The 14,557-nt window shown below is 40.2% G+C and overlaps 1 protein-coding gene across 2 annotated transcripts in view; it reads left to right on the top strand.

Moving 5' to 3' along the window:
• ntrk3b (neurotrophic tyrosine kinase, receptor, type 3b) overlaps nt 1–14,557 on the top strand; it is a 153,169-nt gene that overhangs the window by 23,339 nt on the left and 115,273 nt on the right. For both annotated transcript variants that reach the window (XM_026377628.1, XM_026377627.1), the window contains exons 2-3: nt 3,795–3,869; nt 6,592–6,663. In XM_026377628.1, coding sequence (XP_026233413.1) covers nt 3,795–3,869; nt 6,592–6,663 — 147 coding nt within the window. The remainder of the gene's footprint in view (nt 1–3,794; nt 3,870–6,591; nt 6,664–14,557) is intronic.

The following is a 14,557-nucleotide window of genomic DNA, read 5'->3' as shown; positions in this document are numbered from 1 at the left end:
GCACGTGTACAAATGGTTTCTTATGTTCTGCAGATGTGGACAACCGTTTAGCAGGCTTACATTCATTGTATGTTGATTCAAAAGGTTTTCATGTGTGTGTGATGTCAATAAGGTGAACAAGTGTCAAATTTGAGCTAAAACTTCATATTATTGATTTTTCAGTTTCATAGAATGACATACTTGTAAAGAAGAATGCCTGCCTTCTTCCATTTCTTTTTTTTTCATAAGAGAAAAAAAAAGAAATGGAAGAAGCCAGCAAAAAAACAAAACAAAACAAAAACAAAACAAAACAAGCAGAATTCATATCCTATTTATTCCTTTCATGTGCAAGTTTTAGGAATGATAAACTCAAAAGGGCCTTCTCCATTCACCGAGGAGGTTAATACAAACTCCTCTAATTCCAGATTAAACAGATAATAAATCCAATAGATCTGCATGAGTCTATGAAGTTATAAACCAAAAGAAAATTGTTATTTATTTTTATGCTTTACTTCAGGAACAACAAACTAAGGAGCCCAGAGCTGCAGCAAGTGTGCTCCACCATCTCTTTGTATGATTTATTGTATTTATTACATCTATTGTTGAAAGATCTGCCTCTCATTGGATAATTGACAAGGATTCAGCCGTTTAGTGGTTTAGTGGCGTCTTTCCACAGGTGCACGTTCTTATTCTGTCTAAGTCCTTGTGTTGAAATGTGTTAATTGAATGAAGCGAATCAAGCGCCACAGTAAGTCAGCTGTAAGTAAGTCAGTGAGTAAGTCAGTAATTTAAACTTCCTCTTGTTTCTGTATTCTCTGACCTACAGTGAATACAACTATATTATTCCAACAGCATTTCTACTTTTGGACTACTATTATCCCACCTATGTTGCCAATAACCATATAGCACATGAGACTCTGGTGTGTGGACTTTTTCTGCCTGCTCTCTCTGTCTGAGTCTGGAGCAACAGTGTTGTGAATAAGCAGAGCCTCGCAAGGGAAATCCGTCATGTCTGCTCGCTGGTCGCATTAATGACTCAGCTCCTGCCTTCAGAATCAGCTGCTTTCAGTTCAACATTAATCTCAACATCAGCAATGTTACCCTGCTGGCGTGAAGCGCTTATAGCTGCCACACGTTTTCAGCAGCACTTTTTGAATTTGTGATCGCAAACAGACATTTTGCTTTTATGCAGTGGTCAGCTTTTAGTGCCTTTACAGGGAAAGCATGACTGTTTGATTGTATATGTGAATAATGGACTATCCACAGTATGAGTCGGCTTATGCAACAGTGGTTGTGTTACCAGTGTTACTCTACATGTTACCCAGCAGTGCACCCAGCAGTCCTATTGATATTTTACTTGGTTTCAGTCTTGCTTGTCCTCCATTTTTCCTGCATACAACTAACACCACTTGTACACTTGACAGCTGTCCAATAGTGTAATGCATCCAAGTGTTCAAGACAGTGAAATCAGATTTTTAAACACGTTGTGGTTGGATTTTGAACATATACAAATGTCTCTGCTTCTCTATGGTGACCATGCATGTGTTACTCCTCCAAACTACATCAGTAAGTAATATGTGGCTGTGAAAGTAGCCTCTAAAGTGTCGGCCACATGCAATAATAATAATAATAATAATATATATATATATATATATATATATATATATATATATATATATATATATATATATATATATATATAATATCTTAAGTTATACTGAAATGAGCTGTTTCTCTCCTTATTTAGGGTGACAGGAAAAAGCAGCCCTGCTGATTTTAACACATGCACTGTGATCTTATTGTATTGCATATGGACAGTAGTGGCATGTCCCCAAGAATATTTTGGATGTCACAAATGTCCTTCCAATAATGGTTGGGGAGATCTATCCCTAAACCATCAATACCACAGATACTAAGTTTTGTTTTGAGTAATAGCATCAATATGATGAATACCAAAGAACTGGACTAAAAACAAAAGCCCCATTCGTGCCTAGGAGCCTGCAGGGGCGCTTGTGTCCCTGTTGAGACCAAACAAAGCTCCTGATATAGTGTAGTGCATAGTGTAATACATATGTATTTAAAGCTACAATATGCACCTTAAGCAAGTGCTATCGTGAGAATCATTTTACTCGTCTCTGCTGAGCCCTCCTCCCTGCACTGCCAAGCTCTTCCACCATCTGCTGTGCTCTCTGCCACGCTCTGCATAATCCTGTAGGTATTGCTCATTATCAAATTATAACATATATGAGAATGCTGCAAAACCTTCTCATCAAGCAGTAACCACTAACATTTCCTGATTGGTCAGAAGGACGAGCCTTGCTCACCTTATTTAGATGTGAATATCTCTGCACTGCTGCCAGTTGTGTGAGGCTGACTTTACTGGAGGCCTCAACAGCACCTCTCCACAACAAGAACACATTTGAACAAAGGCACACAATGTAGCTTTAACCAGATATGAATACTGTGTAAACCAATGTGGATCACAACTGCAACAGACCTGTGTGACCACAGACGAGCTAAGGAGAAACTAAATCTGGTTGAACTAAAGCAAACATACATTTTCATTAAAGCTCAACTTCCCGTCCTTCAGCTCACATTATGATCCGAATTGCTGGTATTATAGGTGTAATCAGAATTTAAAAACTCATTTACTGGACAAACATCCAGAAACAGCTTCATGTTCATGTTCTCTTATGTTTAACTGCTCCCACCTGCCGGCTTTCATAAAAATTTGGCAGCGCAGTAGCCAACAATAAAATCATGCGCTGTGGGGTTCTAGCAGCACTGGTTAAATTTGGCAGACCTGTTTCCTCCTCTCCACTAGAAACAGGTGATGCACCCCGGAGTGCAGCGCTCACATAAACAGGATGCTTCAGATGCTGCCTCATCATAGTAGACCAGATGCACAGGAGCCAAAAGGATGTGCTCACAAAACCAATTGCAGGAATGTTATTTTCCCGCTGTCGTCATAAAACACAACATGCTATCTGAATACCCAGCCGTTACGGAACGATGATGCAGATAGGAGGTTTAGACAGCAACATCTTTATGACCTCTGTGTCCAATGTGGATGTAAGGAGGAGTCTATATGGGTGTAATCTGTGTGTGTATAGTCTGCTTTATAGTCACTCACTTGACATCCTGCCATGTAAAAAAACAAAAAACATTAGCTTGTCTCTCAGTGATTGTTATGTTCATGGCACTGATTTGAAATTTGACATTTAGACAAAAATTCCCTTTAGCATTTAATAATGTTTTCCTCCGTCCAAAACAAAGCGGTAAAGCCTTCGCCATGTCCTTTGCTCCATCTCCTCATTTCCCACGGCTTAATTGAAACCCGCGTGCCCTACGTGTGTCGCCTGTTTCATTTCCAATCCATAACAGACAAATCATTTACAAATGCTCTTTTTCCTAATGCTAATTTAAAGACACAAGCTTCACTTCTTTCATCGCGCCACACAGAGAGAGTTTTCTCCGGGGGTCTGATAGTATTAGGAGAAGTAAAGTCATCTGCGGTATTTATTTGGTCTGTCCCCCTTGCGCTTCCCCTCACATAGATTAAGCTTCAGAAGCCGCCTCTTGGCAATTAAATCTATCAGAGGGCAGCAGAGAGCGCTCTGTCAGAACTGCTCCAATAATTGCAATTTAAATGAATATGGATTCAAAAACATTGACAACACACAGATAGTTATTTGGCAACTTGGGACTGAAAAAAAAGAAAAGTTTTCACTCATCTTGTCTCCAGGTTTGTTTTCCTTTTCTCCTCGGATGAGCAGGAACCTCTCATTTACTATTCTCTTTCTTTCTGTTTACAGACACATAGAAAACTGGACTGGATTGCAGACTCTTAGAGATGTCGATATGGAGCTCTACACTGGATTGCAAAGACTGTGAGTATCTGATGTTATCTTGTGCGGAGTGAGGGGAGACAAGTGGCAAACACTTGACTGTATTTTAGTCCTACTGTGTTGCAGAGCTGGAAAAGGACAGTGGAACCTGTACCACTCTTAATCCCTGTTTTCCATCAGGTTGTCTGCATGCTTCCTGCTGAGAGGCCAATCGTTTTCTCCTAGGGGTGATAGCAGCACTGTAATGCAGCTCAGTACAACAAGTGGCTGCAGCATCACCAGCAACGTATTAGGATTTAATGTCCGATGCTTGTCTGAATGTGACACAATCCAGGCTAATTCTCCGAGGAGATGACAAGGTGTTAGGTTGTGCAGGGAGAAGAGTGAGAGAAGGGTGTGTTCAGATCCTAACACAAGCCAGTGTTTAAACAAGCTTCCAATTCTTGACAGTCTCACGCTGGTGGAACATCCCCTCCGCTTTGCTTAGCCACTGATCAAATAATGCTAAAAAGCAGCAGGGAAAATTGAATTAGGGGTCCCTGCTGTAGTCATTTAAAAAAAAAATCCTCATCCCTTCACTTCTTAAAGCAGCTCCTAACACTCCTTCCCTGCTTTGCCGCTCTCCAGTATGATGCCACATCCTTTACATTCCTCCTGCTCCTCCCTCAGATGCTGCCTCCTTATATCTTCTCTGTTTTTCTCTGCAGAGAACCATATTCCCCTTTGCCCACAGTCAGTGCTGGCTTCTCCCCTGATCCTCTTGATCCTTCATCAGGGAGGCAAAGTGCAATATCTCCACCACTAGATTAGCATTTTTCTCATTACTACTGCCTCTCTCCTGCTGCCTTGTCTGGGGACACTGGCTCCCCCTCTGCCTGTATTTAGGCATTCCCAGGGAGGGCCGTTACCTTGTGGGGCTGTTAGAGCAGTATAGAAGGAAGAATCAGCCCTAGTTACTCCTGGATACCGTACATCAGCTTATATTGCATTTGAACTCATGTGTAGGATACAGATGCACAGAATAAATAAGAAAGAGGCACTACTGAATTCAAACATTAACTTATTAAATATGTTATATACCACTGCCCGTCAACAGTCTACAGACTTGTCCATAGCATATGTATATTATACATGCAAGTTAGATTAGTTTATTTTATTTTTAATTACTATTTTAAGTTGTTTTGAAGAAGCCATATAAAGCATAATTTAGGGAATTTATTATGGGGCTCAACTGAAATAGGGGTGATGGTGGCTGAGTTGGTAGGCCCACGTCTCGTCTTTCTTATTGTTGACAATGAGAAAATTATACAATATAACCAGAATGCAGCTTTTTCTAACTGTGGGCTAAAAATTGTAACTATAATTTTAGAAAGCTGCCAGTTGTCATTTACCACTGTTCTGGCATTTACATATTCAAGTAGATGTTTTTAATCCAGTGGATATTTTTGATAACAAAGCCAAGGTATTAAAAAAAAAGGAGTTCAAAAGCATGTAAAAATATTTTGATGAAGTTCTGAAGTCTCTAAGTTGTGTTTAGAAAACTAAATGACAATGACACTAAATGTCAAAAATATTTCAGTCCAGTCTCCAAAATGTGTTTGAGACCTAAAGACAGCAAACATCACATCACTGCTCGTTGCTGAGTGATCACTGCCACAGTCACTACTGCCGAGTGGATTATAACCAAAGTTTGCCAGTCCTTGTTCATTTCTAGGAATTGATTATTATTGTTGTAATTTCCTAAAAACCTCACATGCCTGTCAATCACTGCAGACGTGTGTTCAGACTTTTTAATAGGAGCTGGATATAATCAACACACTGTGTTTTGATGCGGTTGTCGATGATGTCAGCGACTTCATTGGATAGTGGCAACTGTTATTACAAGATTAGAAGTCATTACCATTGTAGCCCAGAACAGTGGTTCCCAAACAGGGACATTGGGAATTATTGCACTCCTTGAGAGGATTCCACAGGTTCCCCAGCTAAATCGGGATTAGTTTAATTTCACAGATATTTCCGTTCAGAAAGGTTAACCAGTGAGGGGGATGTGCTCGAATGCATGCTCTAATCAGAGGTTTCACTAGCTTTACAGCAATAGCTTTACAGATCCACAAAATGTCCATCAAATGATGGTTCAAAGTGAATTCTCCATTTCAGTGTTAGTTCCACAGGGTATATAGATGTAGAAAGAAGTTAAAATAAGAAGAACTGTAGTGGGTACAAAACTATTGTTATAGTGAACTTCTGCAGACATGACAAAAAGCTAGTATTTTTACCATGAAGACACCATTTTGTGTATTTTTAGTTTAACCTAAATACCTGAATATTTTTAACCAGAAAAGAAAAAAAAAAAACCTTAGGATGCTTATACAAAGCAGATTCAAAGAGTAAATATCAAGATGAGGAACTAAAAGGCACACGCACAACATGCAAGACAAAGCAAGTGAGAAAAAAAGATCAAAATAGCCTTGATGTAGTTACATGATCATCTATGTATGTATAATATTATTATGCTATTGATGCACTCTGTATTTTATATTTAGTTCTGTTGTTTTACTTTTAACGTCAGTTTGACTCTGACTCTGCTGTGACATGTGAGTAAATGATGAATATAGTGTTATCTTATCTTATCTTATCTTATCTTATCTTATCTTATCTTATCTTATCTTATCTTATCTTATCTTATCTTATCTTATCTTTTACTGTGTGTATACACTTCTTTGTTTCTTCAGTTTCACCTGTATTTTATCATTGCTCATTTCAGAACTATCATGAATTGCAACCTGAGAGTGATCCAGGCGCGGGCATTCGCTCAGAACCCACACCTACGCTACATGTGAGTAAATATTCCATCTCTGACAACCATGTTTCCTGTGTCTTTTAGATTTTAAAGATTTATTATGATGGGTTATGCCTGACAGCATGTAGTAAATGGCTATAGAGGAGTTAGTGTTGAGCAGAAGATGATGCATTTCATAGAGACTGGCTTCAAGAAAATTGTGGCGCTGCCATTACTGTCGCAACAGCCGCACATCTTAAATGAGACATCCATTATTTGCCTTGGATAATTGGATTCCTATCTGCCCCGGTTCTTTGTGCTTTGGTAAAGCGACATGCAGAAGACACAGTTCCATTTAGTCTGCACTCGCCAAATGGTCAATTTGTCCAGGAGGCCGCACATCAGAGAGCTGGGCAAAGAGCAAAGTAATTTCTTTAACAAAGACTGATGTGTCACCATATGACAGCCTGTTATTCCCCAATTTTCCAGGAGTAAACACGGTGAGAAACTCAGTCACAGTCTTTTACCTGAACACACTGACATCTGCAATTTCCAGTTGTCGACTGAGAAGCAGTTTGGTATCGCTTTTCGTCTGAGGATGACTGCTGTTAAGCTTAAATGTGTACGCCTTGCACAGCGTGTGTGTGTGTGTGGGGGGGGGGGGGAGAGAATGAGAACTGGCTAGTAGTGCTTCATAATTAGGATATCATAGCACTGTAAATTCCCTATTTGTCACCAGAGAACTAAATCCCGTCTGTTAGTGAGAAGCCGATGGGCTGATTTTGGGCATCTGGGTGACCCACGTCTGTCTCTTTAAGCGACTGGTGTGGCTAATTGAGCTCACCAACACTTAATGAAAGATATTTAAACCGTGCCTTCAGTTTAATTTTCTCTCCGGAGGATCAATTTTCGAACACAAGCCTGAAAACAGACGACGGTAACTTTCCCACCTCTTTCTCCTTCCTTCTTACTAAACACACTTTCTGTGCAGTTGTAGGAGACTTAAATTGATCAAAAACGAGGGAGAGAAAGAATCAGATGAGTGATGATATCCTCTGTTTGTCTTTTGCTCTCGTCTGTGGTAAATTAGAGTGTGAAGTTCAAACTCCTAGTCTATGATTAGTAGTGCAAGAACTACTAGAAGAAGCTAGAACCTGGAATAAAAGCTTGTTTTAAAGATTCTCATTTAAAGATCCCCAATATATACTCAAACAGGTTAGTAAATGCTGGCCCAAACAGAAAAGGTACATCAAATGAGTTTCAGTAGATTCAGCCAGTGAGAGACTGACAGTCTGTGACAGACTTCTTCTGTGGTCTCGTTAATGCAGGTGGGCAGTTGCTAGGTGACACAGAGGATGATGGTGTCAGAGAAGATTAATTATTATGCCTAAGCTTAGCCTCAGAAGGCCGACCTCATTGATGTCTGTGTCAGACAGGTCTGCTCAAAGCACGGCCCATCAGACGCTCAACTGGTTGCTCTCTTTTGTGAGAAGAACTGACGCTGTTCCTTCCCTCACATGTCCAGGCCAAAACAGGCCGAACCGCAGACGGCACAGAGATCACTGATCCCATGTAATTAACACTGAGCCCAGTCACTCTTTTCAGTTAAAGCTACAGTATGTAACATTTTCCAAATGTTAGAAATATGTTCACAAATCCATGTGAGGAGGTTTTATCAAAGCCCTGTGTGACTCACCTCTCCCGGTGCTCCGCTCTAAGAGTGCATCGATTTCGAGTCTCATGCTTAAGTTGCACAGGGTTATTTTAATATCAGTCTACTTCATCTACCACACATGGTGTCGTGATCCCTGCCGGGTCCTGCCACCTGCTCACACCTGGCCACACACCTGCTCCCCAGCCACTTCCTGTCTGACCGTATTTGGACTTATGACGTCGCCCTCTCTCTGATCACCTGTAATCACCAGGATCTCTTGCATCTGTTTCCTTCCTTCCACGTGGTTCATGAAGTCACTGGCCAGTCATTTTCATACCTGTTCCTGACCTGACCTGCATTCTGACCATCGATTCTCTGCTCAGACCTGGTTCTTGTAACTCCTCGTTCTGGCCCTCTCCCACTCTGATGGGAGAGTGGATGTCATTTTATCACCTGTTGTAGATCCCCCCCCTCAGTCTTGAAACACTCACCTACTCACATGTTAACCGCTCTCCTGCCTTTGATCTTGCATCAGGGACTTCATTACCCAGCATCTCCTAGACATTTGCTGACCCAGTCCTCTGTACTCTCTCGTCATCCCCCTGCTCCTGACTTCATTTCCCAGAATCCTCCGCTCACCAGTTGCTTTTTCCTGTTTCCTCCCTCTTCCCCCACCTGAGCCTCTTAAAATAAACCTCTTAACCACTTGTAGTATTGTCGTGTCCTCCGTTAAACCTCACTCGCTGTTTTGTACGTTACGTCTTGTTAAGCTCCATATCTTCACTTGACAATTTACCATTGGCTGAACCCTTCCACTGAATATGATCTAATAAAATAAAACTATAAAAAAAAGCATTTGGAGTTTTTATCCTCTCCAAAAATAGAAATATAACTGCAAAAATGTAGGGAATTCATTGCACAGGCTGTCTATCTGCTCAAATGTAAGTGTCTGGATTACAAGCTTGCTCCTTAAAGTAGAAACCTGAAGTGTTCCACGCAGGGCCAGCAGCATTTCTTACAACATTATTGTTGGGGGTTACAGGTGATGTTATGACTACTGAATCCACTGTGTGGGAGCCGATTCTGAATGCTGTCAGATTAATGTTAGCAGCCGATTCCTGCTCTACTGCATTTGGAGACATTTACTTCAGCCAAACTTATTATACGAGATAGTGTCACTTAGTCTAACGTCCGTTAGTCCTTATTCTATAAGACTTTATTGTAACACTGATAAACTGAACCATTTTCTTGGGAAAAGCATACATTTGACCTAACCTTTAGCTTGTCCAACTATGCAAACTGTGCAGCAAAAAAGGACAGCCTCTAAAAGTCTATCTCTCTTCGTTAGCTTCCAAGCAGCAGCTTCAGTCAAACTAATGTCCAAACAAACAGCCAGATATTCAGACTGAAACATGTACTGTATGTGGTGCATTAGATTTTATATTTAATACAGTTTTAGTTTTTTTGTGTTTTTTTTTTTTACCAGCACTTGTCAAAGCATCAGTGCTGTCATTATAAAGTGACCTCTGTCGTCTCCCTGCATTTTATTTGAGTCCAAAACAAACCTAATTAAAGTATGGCGGATCCTGAGAGACTAGCAGCTACAGCATGCTGGTGAATAAAGAAGATGCAGAGATGTAATTAATGCAGTGTGTTCAGTATTCCTATATCCTGCTGATATGTCCTTGAGCAAGACACATCTTTAATTTTCTGCTTAGACAACTCAGATGAGGGAATTGTGAAGTATCTCAAAGCTCCAGACTAAAGAACTCCCTTAAATTTGTGTAACATACATTCATGACATGTTTGAGCAACACTTTGTTCTTGTAAGATGCAAACATAAAATTAACAAACTGTCAAAGTATTTACATTTTAAACGCCTGCTGCTGCTGAGTCAATTAGTGTTAACAGTAAAAGAAGCTACGTAACCATGACTACTAGTCAGTGGTCAAAGATCAAGGTCGCTGCATCCAGACAGAAAACTAGACATGACACAGAACTGATCGGTAGAGACGCGCTTAAGCAGGAAATAAGTTTGTAAGGAAAGGACACTTCAACTGTAAAGTATTATCCAGACTTTATGTAGCGTTAACATAACAGCGTTTTCCATCTAAATGCTAAAATCACAAAATTCTCTTTTCCCTGATCGCCTCTGTGCACTCCCACCTGATAAATAGAAACAGACTCTTAAATTACTCTGGAGTCACGAATAATCCCACTGATTCCTGTTACCACTGCACTGTGATGTTACCTTTTTACAGTATATAGGCTAGTAAAGGTTTTCAATAGCATCAAGGCCAAATAGTTCTAAAGACAACCAGTGATCCACACATCCATCCATTATCTTTACTGCTTATCTTGTTAAGGGTTGCACAGGGGGCTGGAGCCGATCCCAGCTGTCAGTGAGCGAGAGGCGGGGTACACCCTGAGCAGGTTGTCAGTCTATCTGTCAGACTCAAATATTTACAACCACATATGGATACCGAACGGAATAGGAAATTCACTGTCAGCAAGCCTAGCTGTGTGCTAAGGTACAAAACATCTTATTAACATGTTATATCTAATTGTTTTAATGTCTAGTGGATACAGTTTGAGTCGGATAATAAGCAAAGACATAACAAAATGGAATAAATAAGTAAGAGCTTAAAAAACAGTTTGTTTCTAAGTTAATATTCAAGTTGCATATAGTCATATAACATTCTCTAAAGGTTATGAGTTTACTGTGTGGGCTGTCAGACAGGAGAACTCATTGCTGTTACAACATCATTTTGACTTTATAGGGTCAGAAAAATCTGTTTTTACCACCTTAACTTTCACTTTTAAATTATCACCCAAAGTCTGCAGCTGCAGTTATTTCAATAAAATTAATGCGGAAACTTTTCTCTAGTCAAGCAATTTGCTTTAAGAATGTCTCTGTAGGATTTCTGTCTTTAAGAACATCGCTCATCAAGTAAACACACATTACTGTGTTTGTCTCAGTGGCACCAGTGACTCAGATGCAAACCCCATCTCACCAGTTGTTGTGGCTGGAGAAAGTGATGAAACAGCCTCGGACCACTTAAGTACCGTAAGGGGACATTAAAGGAACAATCAGTAACAGTTTAGAGTGTTGCTACAGAAGATGACCATACTCAGTGTAGAGTATTTTCACAGTTTCATCAATGGTTGCTGTGATTACAAGACCTGTAAACGAGCAGTCTTGTCTGTGCTCCATATTTAGTTTCACACCCAGATCTTTACTCCGTGAACTTTGCTCAGTTCTACAGCTCCCAGACAACACATAAAAACGGTGTTTTCTTCTTTCTGTTACACCAAAAATCACTTTTTGAAGCATAGGGAAAACATTTATAAAGAAAAGTGCGAGTGCAGCATCTGTCATTGAATAAGACAATTTTACTGTCACTGTTAGTTACTGGACTTTTAGTGATGCACTGAGCCCTTACATCATTGTTCCTGTGGCTAGGGCTGGGCCATGTGGGGGGGTTTGAACAAACATGATCAAGTAATTTTAGTCCAACTGAGCCATTAAAAAACCTTCGCCTAAAAATAAATAAATAAATGTAAAATAAAGAAATTACTCTTGATAATACATACTATTCAATTATGTTTCACTTCAGTTCCAAAAGCATAAAAAAAAGGTGAAATCATACCAGGCTTATTAAATTAATCTGTAACAGAGACGCAGAGACACTGTCTGTTACACCATCGCCTTCAACAGTACATTTAAAAGTCTCCTTCTGGATTTGATTTGTTGATGTTCCTGCAGATGTTGTTTGAGAGCCTGAAGCAAATTGTCATTGTGTCGGGATTTAATTGATTGATTTCAGGAGTTTTTCTTTTTTTTCTTGCTCACTGAATGTGATACTGGAGATACAAAGGAGAGAACTTGTTAGATGTCTTCATATAACAGTGGGAAAGCTTTAATCTCCTAAAGAAAGTTATTTACTAAATCACCCGCACGTGCACGTAACTGGTGCCACTGAAGGTTCAATCTGCAGCTCTTTCATCCTGCATTGATAACCAATCTAAAAGACAAGATCGTGAGTACTGCTGCTCTGGAGATTTATTTTACATGAATGAATTGTGTTATTTCAGGGAGGCTATGAGACTATAGTGGGTACGTTTTATTATTATTAAGTCATTATTATTTATTAGTCATTGCATAGCCTGCTCCATTTCAGTCTCTCCCACGCTCTCACAGTTACAGTACAAGCTTCTCAGACTGGGTAATATGACTTTGCTTGGTCAGGCAGGCACTGACAAATGGTCACACAGAGCAAGACGATGCACCAGCAGCACACGGTCACTTTCACCTAGGCTGTGGGTGTGGTCATGCAGCCACAAACATTTTTATTCCTCTTTATACCTCTAGTGCACTTGACCTTTGACTCTTTACATAACCTGACTTGCTTCACTGCGACGCGTGACCTACGAGCTTGAACCTTAAAGGAATAATGTAGAAAAGGTGGTTAAGATAGAAAGTGGGACTATGGGAATAATAAGATCAGAGATTACCAGTTTGGATTAAGATGTGATTGTCTGCTGTGGTGACACCCATGAGAGAAGTCGAAAAAGGAATTTACCCCTAAAAATAATCTATTCCAAATGCACCAAGAAGAGGGAAAAATGTATCTCATCATATATATTTGTTTCTTTCTTTCTTTTTGACACACGAGATTAACACTGATTAACACTGAGGACAATGGCTGCCACCAGCTAAGTGGGGACCTTTCACTATCATTCCAACGACTTCCTTTTCTGCCTCTTCCCTTTGATCCGTCCATGTGTTTGGGTGTGACTCCTCTGTTTTATCTGCTACTGTGACATTCATCTCACGCACATTTATCCTGGACACAAAGCACCAGGTGGAAATTAAGTCTATGAACAAAGGCGCCACTACAAGGTCTTAGGCTTTCAACTCATTTCTGACAACATTGTGTCCGGTTTTCTGTTTGATGCCGCTGGTCAGCCAGGCGTCGCACACCGTGCTTGTCCCTGCCTGTGTCAAATTAAAGGTCAGTGTCTGGATGGTGAGGCAACTCTTCTCTTCTATTCCAGCGCAGCTAGGGGAGAAGCCCAATAAATCTAGAGGGAACGTTGTCATCTGGGAGTCGGAAAGGTCACTCCCCACAAGGAGAGGGAAGTAGAGAAACTCTCTCTCATTAAATCTTCCCGACTACGTGTTTTTTTCTTTCTTTTTTTTTTTTTTCATTGCTAAATGTCACTTTCATACTTGGGTCATCTGGCCAGCTAGCCTGAGACTACCTTTAATTAGAAGTCGGGCCATTCTCTGTTTACCTTGTTGAGGCTTTTAAGACCTCTGTTTTCTCTTTCGCATTTCTTTAAAATAGACTTTCATTTCATCCTAAGAGCTTCTCCTTCACATAGGCTGTTGGCTTCAGGTAGTGGCTTGACTGGGAGATTGAAACAATTGAAACAGGTGACACCTGCAGTCTCGTTAATGTGCCGTCTGTCACTTCTTCCATCGAAAATGGGCATTTAAAAATAAAGTGGTGATCTCCAAGGTGTAAATGAATGCTGAACCCAGATATGCTCTCTGCGTCAAGCATCTTCTATTCATGTTTGAGGCAATTAGCCGAAACTCCCAGAAAGCAGGTAGGGCCCAGGATTGTGGCTGGAGGTCATCCTAACCGAATGTAGAGACTCAAAGAGGCATGAGTTTAAAAGGATGGAAGAATTTCACCATAAGAAATCAATGTGCAAAGTGTTTTATAGCACTATAGTTCTTCACTGCTGCAAATACAAAATCAAGATGGCAGCAGGTCAGCAGTTGTCAAAGGGAGGTTGGACTGGCGAGTGGAACTTTGCCTGCATTGTCGGAGGAGGTGTGGGGGACATTAACGTTATGGATGAAAAGAAGAGAGATAAAAAAGAGATGAAATAGCACAAGAACACGGGAAAAACAGGAAATTCATAGGAGATAATAAAAATGGTTTGGTTAACATGTCAAATAAAATACTAAAACAGGGCCAACTGTCAAGAAATGTGAAAACCACAATACAAAAACTGAATAATAGGAAAGAACAGACAGGGACACGCTGCATTTAGGGGAGACTCAACAGTAACTGTTGAGGAAAGGAGTCAAGAAAAATGTAATGGGACAAATGTATTTAGTGTAAATATACTGTAACTTTCAATGGAAGAAAGGTAGACAGACATTTTACCAGCAACAGTTTTCTTTTTTAAAAAGCAGTAAAGGGGAGAAGGGAAGGTTCAAATCAACAGCAGAACAATTTAGAGAACAGACAAAGAATACAAATAAAAATACAATTGCTT

The sequence above is a fragment of the Anabas testudineus genome, chromosome 3 (assembly GCF_900324465.2).
Source record: "Anabas testudineus chromosome 3, fAnaTes1.2, whole genome shotgun sequence".
Taxonomy (NCBI): Eukaryota; Metazoa; Chordata; class Actinopteri; order Anabantiformes; family Anabantidae; genus Anabas; species Anabas testudineus.
This window is presented reverse-complemented; position numbering and strand designations above follow the sequence as displayed.